The 21,930-nt window shown below is 42.0% G+C and overlaps 1 protein-coding gene across 25 annotated transcripts in view; it reads right to left on the reverse strand.

The window, feature by feature from the left end:
* LOC128339534 (microtubule-associated protein 2-like) overlaps positions 1 to 21,930 on the reverse strand; it is a 415,175-nt gene that overhangs the window by 43,692 nt on the left and 349,553 nt on the right. For 21 of the 25 annotated variants that reach the window (XM_053283640.1, XM_053283637.1, XM_053283635.1 and 18 more), the window contains 4 exons: positions 14,349 to 18,044; positions 13,932 to 14,138; positions 12,804 to 12,938; positions 2,888 to 2,949 (listed from right to left, as the gene is read on the reverse strand). In XM_053283640.1, coding sequence (XP_053139615.1) covers positions 2,888 to 2,949; positions 12,804 to 12,938; positions 13,932 to 14,138; positions 14,349 to 18,044 — 4,100 coding nt within the window. The remainder of the gene's footprint in view (positions 1 to 2,887; positions 2,950 to 12,803; positions 12,939 to 13,931; positions 14,139 to 14,348; positions 18,045 to 21,930) is intronic. The other 4 variants (XM_053283650.1, XM_053283651.1, XM_053283652.1 and 1 more) reach the window with 1 other exon arrangement.

The following is a 21,930-nucleotide window of genomic DNA, read 5'->3' on the forward strand; positions in this document are numbered from 1 at the left end:
TCCCAGCGGTTAACCTGCCTAAGTACCCCTTCCCTTAAACCGGGTTTGCGGAGTGAGCGCTCCGCAAACCCGGTTTTTCTTATCATGAGTAGGTGCGATGCGGCTCCGTGCCATGGCTACTCACAAGTAGGCCCCGGAGGGGAGGCGAAAGCCACCTCCCAGCTCCGGGGGTCTCTCCAGTATGCCTGTGTGCTCACGCAGGGCATACTGGAGATTTTAACTCCCCAGCCCCCGCCGGCTCCATCACGGAGCCGGCAATCGGGTGGGCAGCTGATCTGGCCGTCCTGCTCATGTGCAGGGAGAGCGGGCTTAGCCCGCTCTCCCCGCTTCCCTTCCCAAACCAGGTCTCACTGATCGTGAGACCTGGCTCACTGACTTCCTGAGAAAACCTATCATGAAGAGAGAGTTTTCTTATCACCTAAATGTAGTATCTCTGCATAGTAGGCAAGATTATCAGTGCAATGGTTTTCTCTTTGAAAACTATCCATTAAACTGATGGCATCTTGGCTCTTATCTGCCAAGCATGGTGTAGTTCCCCTTTAACACTTTCTAGAAAGCTGTGACCTCAGAACAAAAGAAGAAATGTAATTTCACTGGGTGAAATACAGAAGACAGAAGGGTAACTAGACATAAAATGGGAAACAGCCGTTTGTTTTTTCTTATATTTGACCCATTCACCTAAAATGTGAGGATCTATAAGGTGGAATGGTCCAGATTCCACAACAAAAGGTATGTGCAGGTGAGGGGGCTAAATATTGCCCCTCCCCCTTCTTATCTCTTTGTGCTCCATTACTGCATGCACCTGGCTCACCCCCAGGCTGGGAGAAAGGTGCTGTAGTGAAGGAGGGCAGAGAAATAAGATGGAAATGGACCCCATCTGCAACAAAAAGGTGTTGCAAAAAAAAGAAAAATTAAACCCCCATCACATGCAGCTTTTATATATGAACAGGTCAGACATGTAAACAATAAATAGTTGCTCTTGCTAGCTTTTATTCCAAGGAAGAAATTCTTCTTATGCTCAAGCCAGGTTTAGCAACATCTGCTTTTTGAGTATTCACCCACTGGAATTACCCCTCTTTTCACTGACCTTGAGATGTGGCTGAGGGTTTTGAAGAAGAAAACAATAGATGAGTAATGAAAAAAGAATAGATGCTTAAGCCAATGAAGCTGCAAGGTGTATGTTGTCGTGGTAATGTTGCAGCAGTTACAGGGTCAGAGACCCTTAGGAAATGAGAACTGGAATGCACAATAAGGCTTAACAGATGCAGAAGTTAATGTTTCAGGTCCCTTCTTGTCATACAGTAACAAAATATTCTGCTATCCTTTCTTCCAGCTGTTCTCTTGCCCTTTCAGTCCCTTGCCAGGGTATTCTGAAATATTGGACTGCATCAAGGAATGGATTTGTCACAAATATCACATACATTTTCTTTTAACAGCGCAGGACAATGACAGAAGGAGCCAAAGCCTTAACAGTGGAGCTCCACTGAGCTTATCACAAACATGGTTTATCACAAACATGGTCCTGACTCTAAACATTTAACAATACAGTACAGATTCTTAATGTCATTCAGAAACTTGGAAACAAAATATGTAGATGTGTTTAAGTGATTTAGCAGTTTACACCCCATTTTTTTCATTTTTGCATGCTGCTCTCCACAATGCAGAAAGATAAACATATGAATTGAGGAAAGACATCAGCAAAAATAGCCATGGTGGAGAGAACCACAAATAAAAATAAGGCCACAACCATGCATGTACTTAGAATTCATGTGATTCAGGGCAGATTCTTTCTCAAAACAAGGGGATTTTTAAGAAGTTCCTCCATGGCTACAGATTTCTGAGCATGGTTGATGTGTCATTTGGAGGAGGGAGCAGTAAGTTGTAAGTCAATACTTCCCCCATCTGAACAGTTCTATCAGCAAGCCCCATCCACTCTTCTTCACCTGCTCATCACACCCACACAACCCCGTTCCCTTTTGCTTTGGCTGTTTCTTTTATTTTTCTTTAGGCTGCCTAGAACATGCTTCTGAAAAGAAGAAGGCAGGGCAGTCGAATTCTTGCCATGGCTAGATATTTCAAGCTAATGAGAGGTAATGCAGAGAGAAAAGGAAGGGCCAGGTCTTCCTCCCAGTTCCCTTCTCTCTCTTGCAAATCTGTCACATGCTCACCTCTACGTTTTTTGTCTGTCACATCTTTTTTTTTTTAAATCTAGGCTTTAGCAGCAGCACCTAACATTTTTTAAAAGCACAAGGACACCTTGGTCCAAGGATACAAGTCCTTGGGCAAATCTGTTTCCAATCAGAATATACTGAACTATACCAGCTTTTAATTGAAGTACTTCCATTTAAAGGGAATGTGGGGATTGGACTGCATCAAAATCAAAGGCTAAAACCAGTCATTTTAGAAGAGCATCACTGAGCATTAGCGAGGAGTGATTTTTCGCAATCTCCTTTCCCTCTGAAGCCCTCTGGCACTTCCCAAAATATGTCCCTGAGGGCTACAAACCCTCTGGGACATATTTTTGGAAGCTGTAGTGGGCTTCAAAGGGAAGGAGAGATTGACAAATATTGCTCCTCTGCTAAATGTGTGAGCAGTGCCACTAGACAGGCACTGCATTCATCCGGATGTCGGCCACTGTGATTACACCAGATTAGGTGAACTGAAAATCAAATGTATCATTTAAAAGCTTCTGAATAATTTGTCAATATATCAATTTTGCACTGTGCAACAGGGAATAATCTACTATTAATTCTGATGCTGAGAATAGATAATTATTTGTTCAAAAATGGCAAAAGAAGTCTAAATGTTACTTAAAGGGATGACTTTAAAAACATCTGAAACAAAAAAATGTGCAGACACAAATAATAAAGACGACAATGTTACTCACTGAAAGTTTTTCCTTTGCTTGCTTAAACATCCCAGGAGTTTGGTTTGTTTCGCCACCAGCAGCTATTAGATACATATTTTAAAAAGGGGGGGGGAGGGGAGAGAATTAATGGATTAAAACAATAATCTCAGAGTCACTTGTACCATATTCAGTATGAAGTGATAGGCAATCTTAAGAAACAAATGAATTCATTATGGCCAATAGCTAATGCTAATTAGAAATATATTCCAACTTGCAAATCAGGAAAAAAATTCTTTTGTTTTGTCCAAGGATGTCAAAATTCAGAGCTTTTAAAAGTGACTTGGGACTCTTGGATCTCATGCAACGATTAACAACCACAATTTTGACAAACTATCAGCCTTTACCCTTTTTTTGGTAAAATGCGGGGGTGGGGGTGAGCAATATTTGGGCTGTGTGTGATAATAGCCCTTGATTTCAGACACTGTCAGATATGCATTTACCACTTCTCCACCTAGGTTTGTTTGGTAGTGTATCATCACCAACATGGGATTTGAATCAAAGTTGCTCACTTGAAAAAACAGCACCTAGAGACCCAGTAATGTATGCTTAGCATGGCCCTTGAGTTCTGCCCTCCATGAAAGATTGTACAGCATGGGACTCCCAGCTGATCTCTATGTCTGACGTAGTTTCCACCCTTTTGAAGAGACTGTACAGCAGGCCAGTCTGGACAAGCATCAGACACAGAATACAAGCAGGATGTTCCTGGAAGGTGTATCAATGTGCTATCAGGAGGTCTTTTAATCATGAGGGGATATCAGGGGCATGTTCATCTGAATCACTCCTCTACATGCACTCCCAAACCTAAGGTTTTGTAGGAAGTGTAGATGGGCAATTCAGATGAATGTATTCCGGATGTGATTAAATGCTGCCCCGAAAGCACATTGCGATGTCCTCCAGTGATGTCAGGGCAGGGGCACACTTGGCACAACCCTGTCTTGATAGCGTGTTGAGGCTGGCATTCGTCTGAACCAGCCCAGTATGAGATACCCATGCATCTACAGATGAAAAATAAATCATTATGTTGATTTTTAGCTGAGAGGTGTAACATGGAATCCGAAGGAGTAAAATTACAATTGACAGTATGGGTTATGAAGCAAACATGGTGTGCTTCTAGAAGCAAGAGTTCTTACGAGTTTCCCATTCATGAAACTATTCCAGATCTGTGAGGGCATCCATGACAGATTCCCATTGGCCCAGCCAAACACAGCATACCTGGTTTATCAAAACCTAAAGTTCTAACGCTCTTTTGCCAACATGGCGGCTTCCTCCCTCTGATTCACGACCTTCACTTCAATAATCTCATCACAAGTAGTTGATAATTTGTGAAGCACAAACAAGGAGGAGGAGGAAACAAACAACAGTCCTAGCTGTAAATATCTGGTAGAATACATTCAACATGAGCTGTCTGTCTTATATTTTGTTAATTCTGTTTATGCTGGCTTATTTCCCAATACACATATTCCACTTCTTGTATCAGTCATCCACTTTTGTGAAATGAGGGTGAAAAAAACCACTTTTATTGCTGACTTACCTGAAAGCATAACAATTCCTCCATCTGAACAATAAACCTGGATCATGGCTTCACCCTGTCCCTTGCAGTTTGGCTACAGTTTAATCATGCAAGAAACATGTTTAATCCTGGGGCACACACCATGAAATTTAAAATGAGGAAGACAAACCTAATACATGTTTGTCCCAGTTCAGAGCCTAAGCTGATGCCCCTTGTTTGACCTATGATATCAATGGTGTGATGTCACAAAGGAAGCAAAGTCTTACATTTCAACCAATCAGAGAGTTAAGTACAAATTAAAGCAATATTCAGTTGATGACTGAACATGCTTTATTCAAACTTTGCCGCCTTCTCCCCTTGCTCCCTGCCACTTTGTGTATAAAGAAAGAATAACAATCCAAAATCAATGGCTTCTGCAACTGTAGGTATCCCCGACCATGTGAAGTAGACCCTAAAAGCTTGCTTTTTCTAAAACATGCCCCATTATTATCCTTCATAACCCCTAGCAAAAGTGTGTTTACCCAGAAGATAATCCCACTGATCTCAATGGGACTTACCTCCAGGTAAGTATGCTTAAGACTGTAGCTGTATAAACATAAATCTTAAAGAGTAATTTATGCATGGAAAGCCCATTGTGTTCAGCTGGGCTTACTCCCAGGAAAGTGTGCTTTATCAGTTCCTGGCCTCTGATATGCAATTAGTAGGGTTGCCTGCAGAAAATCTTCCAAAATATGGGGCACATCTTGTATGAAACTGAGTGCATTCTGAAGACATCAGAATATGCAATTCTCAGCTCCTTCTTCCAAGCTCCATTTGAAAACTAGGGTTTAGAAATAAGGCCACTTGACAATTCTAGCACTGAGCCAGAATTAGGCTGCATATCTGTGCCTCCTTGGAAACTAGAAAGTGCAAGGTTGCAGTTAGCAGCCTTTGGCACCAAATGCCAGGGTGGGCTAACAATGATTTTGCTCTTCCCATTTCTGAGGGTAAGGCACCACTCAAGGGCCTTTGTAACTGAAGGGAACATTCATTGTTCTGCAGGGCCACAATATTACACTTCATTTAATACATTAAATAACCTTAAGCACACCTTACTACCTATTTTGGATGCTCTTCATTAATTCTCTGTCCCTGCCTGGTGAGCCCTTAGACATGCTTCACCATAAAATTTCTGGTTATGGGCCTGTTTTTCTCCCAGAACTAGTGGGACATCAAATATGCCCCATTGGCATTTGGCTATACTCCCACTGAGATAGCCTATGTGCAGCTATGTGCAGTTCTTAGGGCCTTTTAATTGCTCAACACATTTCAGCTTTATTTGTCTTTATAATCCTTAAATTTATCAGCCTCATTTTATATGTTTCTGGAAGTAAATGACCTTAAAACAGTGGTACATATGCTGGTGACCTCCAGGTCTGACTACTATAATGCACTCTATGTGAGGTTGCCTTTCTACTAGGGATGTGTGAAACGTTTTGGGTACAGAACGATCTGTACCCAAAACGGCCAATTTCGAGTGATTCTGATCCGAATCAAATCACAAATTTCGGCCCCCGAAATTTTTCGGAGCCGAAACGAAACACCCCCGTTTCGGCTCCGAATTATCTGTTGTTTCAGCCCTCCATTTTGTGGCCAATAAATGCCTTCTTCTTCCCCCTCCATTTTGAGCAATGACATCAATTTGAATTTCCCGCCTTTTTGCCTTCCATTGACTTCAATGCAAAAAGGTCTGATGTGATGTCTACTTGAATTTCGGGTCCCAGGGCCAAAAGAGTGGGATGGGGTGGTAGTGCCTAATGGGTGGAGGCTACCACCTTAATTGCAGAGGGATTGGGCAGAAGGCTAATTTTTGGTGAATTTCTGAAGTTTTAGTGTCTTTGGGGCAGATTGGGGGCATAACGTGGGATCTGGGGCAGAAGAGTGGGGTGGGGTGGTAGTGCCTAATTGGTGGAGGCTACCACCCCAATTGCAGAGTGATTGGGCAAAGGGCTGATTTTTGGTGAATTGTTGAAATTTACGAGTCTTTAAGGTTTTCCCCCATTAGGTATAATGGAGGGTGTATCGCTTCATGTCGGGGGGAAAGGGGTGTCCCAGAGCGGTGTGGGGTTGGTGGTGGTGCAAGATAGGGGCAAAGAAGCTACCAGATTTTTTTCAAAGGATTTGGGCAGAGGGCTGATTTTTGGTGAATTGTTGAAGTTTACGCATCTTTAAGGTTTTTCCTCATAAGGTATAATGGAGGTTTCAGCAGCCCCGTAAGTGCACTTGGGGGGTGCTGGGGTGGCCCAGAGCGAGTGGTGGTGTAGTGCACATAGGCTGCCAACCACCCCCATGGGTTTCTAACCCATGGGGTACAGGGTTCTGTTGTTTCTTAGGTGTTCTGAGTGTAGATTCTATGATAGCAAATAAGAGTGGATTCATGGTGTCTCATTGAAAATCTCATTTGCTATCATAGATTCTACACTCAGAACACCTAAGAAACCTCATTATCCTCATTTCTGCATGACTTGTAAAATTTTGGTGCTATTCCCACGATCGGGGAAAATTGGGCTAGGAAAGGGCTAGGCTGCAAGCCCGGTGGTTCCTAGGCGGGTAACCCACCTAAGTAGCCCACCCCTTAGTCCGGGTTTGCGGAGCGAGTGCTCTGCAAAACCGGGCTCCCTGATCGTGAATAGCCATGGCTACTCATGAGTAGACCCCCGGAGGGGAGGCGAAAAGCATACTGGGGCTTCCGGGGGCCGTGCATCCCCCGAGCTCCCCAGCCCCCGCCAGTTCTGTCATGGAGCCAGCAATCGTGTGGGCGGCCGATCTGACTGCCCAGGGCTCCCTGCCAAATCGTGAGAGGGGAGAGCGGGCTTAGCCCGCTCTACCTGCTCAGCTCACTAAAACCGGTCTCACGGATCATGAGACCCGGCTCTTTATTTCAGTACTGGGACCCACATTCCCTTGCACTGAGATCAGAATTTCATCTCTGAAGGTTACTTCAGCTACTATTTATATTGACATCTAAACATTCAGGTGAAAGAGAAAGCTAAGGAGGCATATGTAATGCTAATGAGCATTCTTGCTAGCAGTGAGTTTAATATCTGCATTACAAACCAAACAGAAACTAGAACCACTTTATGACAAGTGTGAAAATTCCATTAATCCATTAATGTGGGCCAAGCTACACGGGTTCATCTAAGTCCATGTTCTGTTTTGTTTTGTTTTTTAAATGGAAAACAGTTACAATTGGCACCAGATTTAGTGGAGGATCGGGGAGGGAGGGAGGCTATTTAACCTTTTCCCTGCCTGTCCACTCAAAATTATCCCCCCTGGTTGCTTTTCTCTGGCAAGAAAGAGATATAAGGATCCCCAATTTTTTCAAACAGGGACATTTTAAATCTTTCTCAAGGGACTATTCAATTCCTTCAAAAAACAGCTCAATAAAACTGCAAAATGGTGACCTCTGACAACTTGTTAGAGGTCACTGCTATGCAGCTCTGGAGTTTTATTAAGGAGTTAATATTCCCTTGAGAAAGATTAAAGATTGGAATGCACTGGAAATACCAATCCTGGCAGCTGCTGTTCTTGTGAATTGTTGTGAAGTACCACTGTCCCCATCCCCTTCTTGATTTGTTACACCCTATTTTCCCACACAGGTGAGAAAGCAGTCAAGGGGTGATTTTGAGTGGACAAACAGCTAGCAGAGAAAAGATTAAACAACTCCTCTCCTCCCATTCCTGTCCTCTACTCAAGCCGAAGCTGTTTTGCATTCAAGAAAGATGTTGCAAGAACCTATTACGGATTTACACACAATGTTTGGCCTGGCCCTGTATACCATCTCCAATAACATGGAAAGCCTGATTATTCTAGTGGTTCATGAGCCAGGCCCACACATTTGGGTCATTGGTACCACCTCAGGGGTCAAATGCTTTTGGCAACATAAACCTGTCTAGAGATGGAAAATAGGTGATGGCATTGTTGCACTTTCAAGCTTTCTGCCGGTGTTCTCTCTAATATTTTTCATCTGTGCACAGAATGAGTTTTGTTTTAGGTTGCAGTATCATGGCAGTGTGTGCGAATGTGCAGAATGGGGCATTCCTGATTCAACCTGAGCAGGATCTAAAATTAGCTAAGCAGACATCAAAAAAACTTGTGAGTGTGCGCACACATGTGGGAACACTGCCTATCACCCCTTCTTTATCCCTAACCCCAAATGGTTACGGTAAAATTGCAATCCTTTTTGCACAGAACAAAGGGATAGGGTGAGGGTAGGGGAACAGTGAAAAAACTGTTGTACTCTCCCCATGGAGTAATCTTTGCAGAACATTCCTGCCAATTTCCCTATCCATCTCACAACACCAATATAGCAGTTTTTGTGTAGCTACCCCTTTGAAAACACAATTGCAAATCTGGCCACTACCGGCCTGATGGTCAGGACAATGAAAGCATGATAACACACTGAAAGCTGGAAGTACTGTGATGCTATCACCTATTTTCCTATCTCTAGGGATGTAGCACTTGTCAAAAATCACTGTCAGCATGTGGATCCCCAGATGGCACCCACCACCTCAGATAGCTCATGCACTATAACTTCTCTGGATTTCTGAGCGGTTGTAGGAGTGTGGTAAGGCTCAGCTCACTACATGGTCAAAAAACTTTGTATGACAGGCTATCCATGGTTAACACCACCATATGGTGAAGTTTTAAGCAGTAGTCATGTGATTCTACCTAGAATGGGAATGGAGCAGAGGTAAAAAGGCTATCATTGTCCTTTTAAATAATGCTGCACCTTAAAGTAATAAATAATAATAATAGTTATTATATATTAATTATTCTTATGGAGAAAAATAGTGGCTATTTTTCTATTTCAGGTTCTATTTCAGCTTTTGGAATCAGGCAATCTGAAGTCATAACAGCAGTGACATTTTCATCGGACAGCTCTTATTGTGACTGGAAATAGAAGCCTCAGTACTGGACAGGTCACAACTTCTATAAGTTGATTTATCAAAGACATTGGTGGAAGAGGCTGCATAGCTGATCAATGCATATTAGATGTGCTTGAATTATGGGGCAAAAATTGTGTGGGTCACTAAAAATTCAACTGCTTGTTGAATGTCTTATCACCACCATTTTGAAAATGGAGTAGTTCTTTTCTGTACACAAAGTAGCCACACACTTGCTCAGAAAATGTGGGCCTAGCACTTAGTCTGTTGTTTCCACTAGTTATGGTGGACCAGAGGCGTATTTCAGACATCACATCAAATTAGGGTTTTACACTACCCATGGTTGAGAATCCAAGCCATGGTTTCTATGGTTTCCAGCTGGTGCATGCCATGCACGTGCACCAGCCACTTCCGCTATGTTGCTAACCGCAGCTATGCAGCAGCCCCATGCCAGCATTTTTGGAGTCAACACCAGCAGGGGAAACACGGTGGGGAGGGGAGGTAAAGGCACCCTCCTTGCTCCTTGAAGGTAACCCCCCCCCACCTCCCAGAGGTGCATGGACCTGTTTGTGCACATCCCTAGGGCGCATCCCAATAAACCCTCGCATGGCACCAGAATGCACATGGTGTCCACACATGCACAGATGTCATGTGTGTGCTGGTGCCATGCAGGGGGTTATTAGGATGTGGGCCACCCCAGCAGGAAGCTGCATGGGGTTGCGGAGAACATGTAAGGACCTGTTCTCCTTTTTCTTAAAGTTATCTCCCCAATTTCACAAAAAAGAACTCGAACTGCATTTTGAACCCTGGTTCGTGCACATCCCTAGTGGAGCAGTGGCTATAAGAATGGTCTGTCAATTCAGACCTCACGTCAAATGATAGTTAACATAAAACATGGTTTACAAACCCACTTCAAAGCAATGATTCTGATTCTGGGTTGCCAGCCAATCACAGGCCACAGCTTGTTGGTTCAGACATTACACTAACCACAGTTAAGGTTATTTCACCATTTTTTGGCATGACGTTTCAACTGAGCCTTAGAAATATCTCCTAAAATATAACCAAGCAGAGACAGTAGTAACAAAGGTAGACACCAAGAAGTAGACACTGTAGTAGAGAGAACTCTTAGAATTTATCTCTATGATCAGACTAAAGCCTTCCCCCAACTCACAGTAGTCTTTATGAAACATTTCCAAAAGTCCTGACTCAGAGAGAACACAATAGCCTGACCCAGTGTGGCTATTCACACATGTTTCCAAAATAGGGCTACAGGAGCCCAGCCCAGCTTTATATGCACGTGTGAACCGCCAGGATCAGGTGCAAACCTGCCTAAGTAGCCTCCTTTTAAAATGAGGTTACCGGAGCGAGCACCCTCTTAACCTCATTTTTTTGATCGTGTGTCAGCCAGCCACGGCTGGCACACTCGGGGCGGGGGGGATCCCAATAATGCACTGTGCACATGCATAGTACACTATGGGAACTCTGAAGGTGCGACGCATGGTGGTGCATCCTGGCACCTCGACCCCAGAGCTGCAGGGGAAGCTGTCGCCCAGGGAAGGGAAGGAGATCTGCCTGCCCAGGGAAAGGAAGAGGATCTTCAGCGAGGAAGTTAGGTTAAACTCGCCTTCCCCTCAGACCGCCCCGGAGCTTTTCTCACTGATCGTGAGAAGAGCTCCTATGTAATGGAGTTGGGGGAAGACACTAGGAGGCTGATCTCACAAGCAGCCAAGCCCAGACTTAAGAATTAGAACTGCTGGGATCTGCGTGGATTCCTGCAGCACTGCAGCACTAAGACCAGTGCCAAAGCCTGGCTGTTAACCGAAGTTAAGGTCGCAAATGTGCCCTTAACACGGCTCCTGCGATTGTGTGTCAGCACAAGCTGCTTGCCGCTCATGGGGACACAGAGATAGGTGCCTAGAGCGCCCATCCCCTGGGGGAATCCTCCAGTGACTGTGCTTGGCACACTGTGGGGTTCTTGGAGACCGGGACAAGCCCCGACCTCTGTTTACCCATGTTGCCACTTGCCAGTAGCAGCAAAGATAATCATCCGCGCTGCTCCTGGTAGTGCTGATCATGGCGCGTGGCCTGCGTGCCACAGAGGCTTAGAGCGGTTGTCTGGGGGAAGGAACATTGAACCCTGCCTTCCCCCACACCCGCACAGTTGGGTAAATAGCCCCTAGTTTTGTTGTGGGGTAAGCACAGGCCTTTGTGTGTGGATAGCTATGCTGCCCTTTGCCTTTCCTTCCCCTCCTTTCAAGAAACTAATTGGATGTGTGCTTGAGCACAGGAGAGTCTGACATATGAACTGCACAACCAATGAGTGAAAATGCACATATAATGTGCAAAAAATGGACAGCACAGGTTCTCTAATCCTACTTGAATCAGTAGGAAAAAGCTGGTGATCATAGCTACCTGATGCATTTTTTAATCTGCAGTTGTCTGTAGCTCACATTTATTTTAAGAGAATGAGATTGGCATTTATTCTTCACTCTCTTGCAGGTTTGAGAATGCAACAAAGGGAATGGGTGCATGTATGTAAGAAAAAATGAATGCAGGCACATTCCATTTCACTTTTCCCCATGTGAGCCTAACTATGAGAGTTGTGTTAAACCAATGACTCTTTTGCAACTCTCATTCAGAGGGATTTGCACCAGGGTTGTTCCTTGTGGACTGTGTTCATTCCCTTTGCCTGCAACGCACTCCACAGCCCAAGAGTCTGGTCCTCTAAATGATGACAGAGGTATTCATGAACATTTTTCCTTCCTGTATTTTCCAGGATCTTCATTGCAAAAAAGATTAATATTCAGGAAAGTTATTCTTGTTCAAATATGTCCTCTTTCCCGATTGGAGGGTTCTTCTCTTTCGGCTTCATAACAACGCTGAATTTGCCCTGCAGGTTTTGTGCTTTTAATACATAACACTTTTAACACATAAAACACAGTAATAGATTTGAAAGAGCCAATGCAGACAATATAGACACAAGCTGAAATGCTTCTTATTATTATGCATGAGAGGAAAAAAGGGAAATAGATGGGAAAAAAATGGAAACCATGGTTTGAAGCCATCAGCACTTTCCCACCAGAACAGAGCAAAAATAAAAACAAACAAAAAATGTAAAGTGAAATAAAGCAAAATAGATATAATTCTACAACACCACTGTCAAACCACAATGCCAAGAAACAACTACGGAACTTGGGAAGCCCAAGCATGACAAGGCATACATGATTATGGCCTCTGTTTAAAAAAACAAAATTAAAAGAGCATGATTTTTTTAAAAAAACCACCCATCAAAAAAAGGAGCAATATCATTCATGATAGCAGAAAAAGTTTTGGAGGAAAAAAAATTAAAATAAATAACTAGAGCAGCCAGTAGAGCAATGATATTACAAATCATAATAATAACAATAGTAATGTCTATGTTTGCCAGCCACGTTGCATAAATTCAAGACAGCACAGTCACCTGTCTGCTTCCGCTTAACACAGGAGAGATGAGTTGGTCTAGTATGTTTGATAGCAGGTTTTAAAATGATTTTCCTGGAGGGAGAGTGAGCCTGAACTTCAGCTTTTTTAGCAAGTTCAGCTTTCTTATACACAGCTATAGACAAGAAAACAAGAGCATACAATCAGAAATAAAAAAAGAAAGAAATGGAAATATATATTTTAACATGATAACATATTGGTTGCTGATGCCAAGTTAGCCATTCAGTTCAGACTTGCACCTACCAAGGCTTTGTAGTTGGGGTTGCAGGCAGCAACTGGTCCTTCACATCACAGTATGACAGATGCCACACCACCCTCCAACATATATATTCCTTGCAGGCTGGACAAATGTTATTCAAAGTGCATCGGATTATGCTGGGGCATGGTGAAACACCTCTACTCCAGCCTTCACACTCTAGTCATGCCCCCATTTTGTGACATTGTAATTTGGCCAGGCATGTCTTTTTTACTGCAGGGACCTCTGAGACAGTCTCAATGTCATCAGGTACCCTCTGAGATAATGTCAGGAGGTGTATACTCAGTTACATTGTTATATACAATGAGTCTTTCTGCTCAGTGATAGATCTTCCGGATCCAAGTCTAACTTAAGTTTGGCCAGTGCGGTCCAGTTCAGTGTTGGACACTAATCAAGGCTCAAATTCCAGTGAAGCCACAGACCAGCTGGGTACCTGCTACCAAGTCTCTCACTCAGTTCCTCATCTTGTAAAGGGAGAGGAATAGTGTAATGGTTGATTTGGCCATTAATGAGATGGAAATATTGCCAGGGTGGCTACCCAGAGCACTATTGAGCTATATATGTAATTTTATGCTGATGTTTTTTCTTGGGGATTAATGAATCCTAGTAGACAGAGATGTAATGCCATATACGATGTTTACCTGATCCATTAAAGAATACCACCAGCATAAAACTGGATTGATGACTGCATGCCTTCTATTACCACAGTGTAGATTGCATGCCTTCTATTACCACAAATGAGTATCCTTTGTTTAAAATGTGCAACAGTACTGCTAAAATACTCTTCTCATAGAACAGATGAACAACTCACAGTATGGCATGAAAGGAAAAGAGAGCAAGTATTACATGAACCTTTTTTCCTTCTCACTTCATCTCTGGAGACTGTGCTAGGTTCCTTTTTAGCTATTTTTCTTTCAGGAGTAGAAATCCTGCCTCTCCCAGTTTTTAAAGGTTTCTCTTTTTTATGCTTATCGAGAGACGGTCTCCGCAATTCTCTCTCTGCCTTCTCCTCTTTAGGAACAGTCTCTAACTGTTCTGTCATGATGCTCCTATCATCATCTGCAGGATCAGAGTAAATTATAACAAAAACAGGATTAGTAAAAATGTTAATCGTGCTTTGGTGGGATTTCAATTTTTTAAAAAAATACTTCAATTGGCTTTATATGACATTATTTTAACAACATTCCTGAATGCACTAAGAGTAATTATTATTTATTCATTATTAGGAAATTATTTTTGAAAGAAAAAATGAAAAAGGATAAGGCACACCTTGAGTATCCACCCATATGCTGTCTGTGTCCAGGATGGAGTCATCAATGGTTGTTTCATCTTTATAATCATCATACGTCTCTGTCTTGAAATCAGTTAATGGAACATCTTCCCTCTCCAATGAAACAGGAGCTTCTAGAGAACTCTCTTTTGTCTCTTCTTGAACATCAGCTACTACTTCCATTTCCACCTCCTCTTCAGGATGAAAGTCTTCTTCTCCTGTCTCAGCCTGTGGTGCTTCGGCAAAGCGCACACTATGGGAGGCAGTTTCTCCTTCATCTACTGTTGTCTGCACTACTGTGATGAAGTCATCCTCAATTGTAACAACAGACTCTATTACTCCTTTGAGTTCAGGTACTTCCCCAGGGATAGCTTTACACACCTCCTCCTCCTCCTCCTGTTTCTCCAAGTCCCTTTCTTTGTTTGTTTGATTAATTTCCTCCTCTTCTTCCAGCTTAATCACCTCCTCTTCTTCCACCTTAACCACCTCCTCTTCTTCCAGCTTAACTACCTCCTCTTCTTCCAGTCTAACCACCTCCTCTTCTTCCAGCTTAACCGCTGCCTCATGCTTTTCTTCTAGCTTACTCTCTTTCTCCAGTTCTTCTCTTTGCTTTGGTTCTTCCTCGTGTTGTCGTTCTTCTTGCTTACTGTCTTTCTCCTGCTGTTCTTCCTCATCTCTTACTTTCTCATATGATAAATCAGATGGCAAATCCTCAGTTTTCACAGTGCCAACTAATGCCACAGATTCCACACTGTCTTCCTTAGGCTGTGGTATGGTCTCCATTTGGACTTCAGCTGATTCTTCTTGAGTAGCTTTAGGTATTTCTGTTTCTTTGGCTGGCTGTTCCACCAGCAATTGTGATGCAGTCTCCTCTTCAGACAGAGATGAAATTTCTGGTTCTATTTTGCCATCACAGGGTTTGGAAGTTTCTCCAGGCAAACCCTCCTGAGCTTGATCATTATCTCCACTTGACTCATAAGATTCTTCTTTATCTACTGCTTCTTGATGCACCAGGTCAGGTTTAGGCCCTTTTTCCTTAACTTCCATCTCAGACAATTTGGTGGCATCTTTTACATGACTAGGTTCAAGTTTTGTACAGATACTAGGTTCTTGGAGTAATGTGGGAAGTATCTTTTCTTGATCCTCTGAGTCATGCTCTGAAACAGACTCACTAATATGAACTAACTTACTCTGATACTCCTGTTCAACCTTCCGAGCAGCAGAATCCATATCATGCTTTATAGCATCATAGTCTGGTTTATAGGAAATGTCTGACTCGGCTATCTCTGCAACATGAATAGCTTCTTCCTCTTTGTCAGTAAACAAAGAGACTTTATCTTCTAGTCCAACCAGATTTTTATCATCTACACTTTCTAAAGTCAAATCAGGTCTTGTTTTTTCATGTTCACTGTCCTCAGACAAATCAGCTTCTTTAGAATCAATGTGTTCCTCACTTTTTTCTAGCACAGTATCTAGTTTATCAATAGCTTTTCTTTCCTGTTCAAACTCCTTGCCCAAAATGGCTGAGTCATCATAGATATCTCTCTCTTCTTTGGATCTTTCAGCTGCTGCCAACTTTACTTCTATCAAAGAGAGGTCTGTAATGACACCTCTTCTAATCTTTTCATCAAAGGGACAGCTTTCTCCTGCCAAATTCTCACTGTCCTGAACGGGAGATGGCATTGGCACCGTGTACTTATTGAAAACACAATAACCTAAATCTTCTAGCTGACTGTCAGCTTTTAGAGTCATGTGGTTTTCGTTGGCCACAAGGTGCTGGGTTGCACCACTGTCCTCAACGACAGCCTCTGATGGAATGGACTTCCTTTGTGCTACCTCAGCATCTGTACCCAGAGATGCTAGTCTTGATCTTGTGCCAGCTAAATCTAACATTTCTGGCAAGTCAGGAGCCATTACAGTCCCATTTTTGTAATAATCTTTAGCCAGGAAGGATGATTCGCATAAAGGCTCCACCTGGATATCTCCCCCTTCTTTTACTGTTGACTCCTCAGTTTGCTCATCTTCTTCCCTGCTCTCCATTGGGAAAGAGGGGGCTTTTTCAGCTGCTGGGGTGGTGGCTGGCAAGTAATCATCACCTTCATCTCCACTAGCATTATCTAGAATATCTGAACCTAGAGGTGAAAGGTCATGTGCACGCCCAAAATTAAATCCTAGTGCAATAGAGTCCAAGCAGGACATTGGCAGGTTAATTGACATACTCCTCTGCTCTATGGCAGATCTGCCACCAAGTCCCAAGCTCCTGCTTAGAGTTAAGTCATCTTTATTTTTACTATGGAGTTCTCTCTTATCCCCATATACATTTGGGTCAATAGTGTACATTCTTTCTGTAGGAGAGCTAGGCTCCTCGGCTTCATCATCATCTCGGAAGCCCTGAGCAAGAGTACTATATCCTATTTCATGAGTTGGTACACTGGGGTGTTGGTACACTTCTGGCTGAAATTCCTCAGCATCTTTTTGAAACACTAGGAAGTCTTTATGGTAAGGGTCACAGGCCTGTTCTTTAGTATCACTCAGTTCATAATAATCATTGCCTTGTTGTAGCACATCACTCTTGATAGCTTCATCTTTAAGAGTAGATGTCTCAAAATACTTAGACATTCCTGATTTATCCTCTTCTAGCTGCATACTGTGAGTTACTGAATCTCCAACGGAAAAAAATTCTCCTTTTCCATCCTTTCCAGAATCTTTTCCTTGCAAAGATTTTTCACTTGGTTCAAGATGGGTTTTCTCTATTGTTGATAATGCAACTTTATCTAATTCTTGGTTGAATCCATCTGCAGAAGTCTCAGTGCTGTGTTTTCCCTCTTTTTTAATATCTAGTATTGTTGAAACCCCAGTTGTCTCCTCTTCTGCTTTGTGAGCATCAGATGTCTTTTTAGAGTTCGTTTCTTTTTCTCGAATTTCTTTATGTAAAATTGCTGTTTCCTGGTCATGCATTGCATAAGTCTGATCATCGAATCCTTTTGGCTTTTGCCCACTGGGCATGGAATATCTCTCTTCATCACTTTCATCCTCTGTCATATCTTTCTCTTCTTCCCAAAGAGGGGTGGGTGTTTGCTCTGTAACAGGTTTAGAGGCATGAGTAGCTGCCACTGCACATTCTCCTTCCTGTTTTTCTGTTAGGCCTTTGTCAGGTTCTTGAACTTTTGAAAAGTCTTTGGCAATCTCTGTAGCAGTAGATATTTGTGTTGTTTTGCTACTATCTTCTGGCTCAGATTTATGTAGAGCAGCTGACAAAGTTTCAGAAGAAGAGGTACTTTTAACTGTGCCTGTAAAGTCCATTGTAGATTCTGAAGGTGAAAAAGAACCTATACTTTCAGGAGAGGCAAAGTCACTTTTTGGAATACTGATAAGATCATCTTTAGACTTTAAGGGCAGCTCTTCAACAGAAGCTTCATCTGCTTTCCTTTCCTTATGCGATTCCATTGACAAATCTCTTTGTTCGTGATGTAGATGAGTCTCGCCAGATAGATCAACATCTGGAAAAGTTTTTTCTTCTTCTTTGCTCTGTGATTCTGCTTTTTGTACAGTCTCTATTTTTGCTGGCTGTAAAACTAAGGCATCGTGTATAAGTTGCTCACTAGTCTTACTTCCTTTCTCCGATTCCTTTGTGTCTAATGGCTCAGCTGCGAAAAGGCCTGTACCTTCCTGGTCACGGATTTCCATCTTCGAAGCTGTAAGTAAATCTGCAGTTGTTTGACTGTATTTTATAACAGATTACTTAAAGCATTTACAGGCAGCAGCAGGCTAATTTACAGCATCATTCGGCAGATATGACAAATATGGCCACATGCAACAAGGATACCTATTTAGGCAGCTATTTTAAACAGCTTGTTTTTTATTCTCCTTTAGAGAGACAAAACTTCCTAAGTACAGCACAATAAATAAACAAACAAACAAACAAACAAACAAATAAATAAATAAATAAATAATGTGTGCTACACACATATCCCTGGATTTGATTGAATGAGAACCTGTCTATCATAGGTCAGTTTCCTCACAATTATTAGTATAATGTATATAGTATACACCCAGCTTCATCTATGTATGCATTACCATGTTATGACATTGACATGGATTCTAGATTTCAGTCATATTTAGATATAATTGTATATCTGCTTGAAATATGCAGAATAAATATATCCAATATTCTGAATCCATTTAATAACATAATTTCTTTTATTTGAGCTGGACCAAAGTAATGGTAACATTGCCACTTATATAGCCATTTCCATGAGAAGTAATTTACTTTTTAATGTCAGACGTTAAAAATACAGATTACTTTCATGAAACTGTTCTCTTGAACAAGGTGAGCTGAACAAAGAATTCCTCATTCTTTAAAAGCCATATTTAAAAGAAAAATGCTAACTGTGCAAAGAGACACCTGTGAACGTAGTGTCTCTCAGAAGGGAGAGCAACTGTCCCTATCCAACACCAGCGCAGTGTCTTTCCAGCGGCTGTGTCTGGCGTCTAACTTATTATACTTTTAAAATTCTGAGCCTTTGGGGGAAAGGGAAACATTTTCTCATCTTTTTGCTATGTAAGCTGCTTAGAGAACTTTTTGGCTGATACGTGAATAAAATGTGAAAAACCTGCTGGTGCTTCAAGCAAAAACAGTGCAAATTCAACATCCAGCATTTTGCTGAAAAACCAAAGCCTTTTATCTGTGATATTCACTATTTTTCAAATGGGAGCTACTTTGGCAAAAATCCTGGAATGCAAGAGCCATGCTGGCCTCTATGCAATGCTGTGTTTCCCCCAGCGAGGGTGGGGGAGGCAGCTTTAAGAGAAGCTCCCTCGAGCTCCAGTGCCACCTTGGAAGTTGTGCACTGAGCACTGGGAAGAGCATAAGAGATGGAAAGGGCTCCAATTCTCTTAAAGGAGCCCCAACAGTGCTGGGTAAAGTACAACACTTTTCTGTGGGAACAGCTGCCTCCACACGGTGCTAAGGGGGCTGTGCGGAGTTATTAGCACAGGCCTAAGGAACAGTTAGTCATGGAGCAGACTTATGGTCCATGGGGACAGCCACTGGCTCATGGGCTTGGCAATGAAGATGGAGGTGGGCATGTCTTAGATTTTCTGATTTTAAAAAATCATGGAAATTAAAAAAAAAATTGGATAACTAAATATATGAGTACTGAGTAAGAATGCTTAATTATTGGGCCTACCCAATGCAATTTACTGAATCATGTTACAGTATTGAATGTCCATGGTCTGAAATCATGCTCTGAAAAAACGTGGCAAAATTTTGAATTTCAAATACGTAAGTACACCAGTGGGAATATTTGTTGGAGCTCTGCAAACAGCAAGAGTTAGCTTTCATTTGTTTTGAAGGAATTCAAAATTATGCATTATTAACACTGCAATCCTGCACACACTTATTTGGGAACAAATGCACATCTTAATAAATATGCATAGGACTGGGCTGCAAAACAAGTAAATATTATTGTTAGTGTCCTAAACATTTGAATACAAAACTGAAAAATACATCACAATAGCAGCAATATTCTCATATTTGTCTTGTAATATATTTCATTGGTTCCCCCCCCCCCCATAAACAATATATTCTGTAACACTGCCATTTCAAAAATAATCTCATTTCACCAGATAAGGCAGGATGAATACGTTTAGTAATTAATGAATTACTAATTGTACAGGTGAAACTCGGAAAATTAGAATATCGTGCAAAAGTCCATTAATTTCAGTAATGCAAATTAAAAGGTGAAACTGATATATGAGACAGACGCATTACATGCAAAGCCAGAAAAGTCAAGCCTTAATTTGTTATAATTGGGATGATCATGGCGTACAGCTCATGAAAACCCCAAATCCACAATCCCAGAAAATTAGAATATTACATGGAACCAAGAAGACAAGGATTATAGAATAGAACAATATTGGACCTCTGAAAAGTATACAGTGTACTGTGCTTGATTGGCCAGCAAACTCGCCTGACCTGACCCCATAGAGAATCTATGGGGCATTGCCAAGAGAAGGATGAGAGACATGAGACCAAACAATGCAGAAGAGCTGAAGGCCGCTAATGAAGCATCCTGGTCTTCCATAACACCTCATCAGTGCCACAGGCTGATAGTATCCATGCCACGCCGCATTGAGGCAGTAATTGCTGCAAAAGGGGCCCAAACCAAGTACTGAATACATATGCATGCTTATACTTTTCAGAGGTCCGATATTGTTCTATTCTACAGTCCTTGTCTTCTTGGTTCCATGTAATATTCTAATTTTCTGGGATTGTGGATTTGGGGTTTTCATGAGCTGTACTCATGATCATCACAATTATAACAAATTAAGGCTTGATTTATCTCGCTTTGCATGTAATGCGTCTGTCTCATATATCAGTTTCACCTTTTAATTTGCATTACTGAAATTAATGGATTTTTGCATGATATTCTAATTTTCCGAGTTTCACCTGTAACCGTATTGTGAGAACACTGAGGTAAACTAGTTAAACACTGTGGACTGTGATCCAGAGAAAGTGTCAAAATACACAAAAGGCTTCTTCATGAAGAAGAATCCCTTCCTTTCTTTTATTTGCTTCTCTTGCACAAGCCAACCAAGTTAGTGGCCATCTTGTGATAGCAAGTGCCATACATTTTATTTTATTTATTTATTATGTTTCTATACTGCCTGATAAAGATAGCTCTAGCTGCCTAAAGACAGCTCTAGCCATAAATTAAGGGTGAAAGGTAAAGTGTGCCATCAAGTCGATTTCGACTCCTTGCACCCACAGAGCCCTGTGGTTTTCTTTTGGTAGAATACAGGAGGGGATTTACCATTGCTTCTTCCTGCGCAGTGTGAGATGATGCCTTTCAGCATCTTTCAGTATCGCTGCATCTTCCCTATAGTCTGGGAAACACCAGCGGGGTTTCTAACTGACAACCTTCTGCTTGTTAGTCAGGCATTTCCCCGCTCCGCCATTTAAGGTGACAGCCATAAATTAAGGAGTGCTTAATTAAAAGTTAATAAACATTTGTTTCTTTGATTAATTTTGCCATGGGAGGGATTCTCCCCAATTTACTATAGGAAAGGATCTGCAGGAAGAAAGTTGAAAAAAGGAAATTGGGGCAAGCAAAATGCAAAAGTATAAGAGGGTGAGAAGGCTTAGGGCAACTGCATTTTACTGGCAGAGGTGGCAGGACTCTACCCATGCATTCTGGGTAGAAAGAACTGTGACTCTACCCAGAATACATCAGAACTGATATGGCATAATTCCCAGGTGCATTCCGAGGAAGAAAATGGCACCCAGCTGCCAGGAAGATGATCTCTGCTACAATTGCTGTTGCAGCACCATAAGATATAATGGGGGGAAATACAGCAGTCTCACCACTGCTTCCAGTAAAAATAGTTGCTAATTCTCTCCCATCCTGGGATTCTTTTAAATCTGGTCACTTGCCCCCAAACCTCTGAAGAATATTTGTCCCCAGCATAAAAGAAAGCTGACCCCCTCATTTTAATCTGTTCATAGAGCAGTGGAAATGGGGGACCACATTTGTATCAACACTAAAATTAATTATGTGTTGTAAGAACTATAATTGTTTA

The sequence above is a fragment of the Hemicordylus capensis genome, chromosome 1 (genome assembly GCF_027244095.1).
Source record: "Hemicordylus capensis ecotype Gifberg chromosome 1, rHemCap1.1.pri, whole genome shotgun sequence".
Taxonomy (NCBI): Eukaryota; Metazoa; Chordata; class Lepidosauria; order Squamata; family Cordylidae; genus Hemicordylus; species Hemicordylus capensis.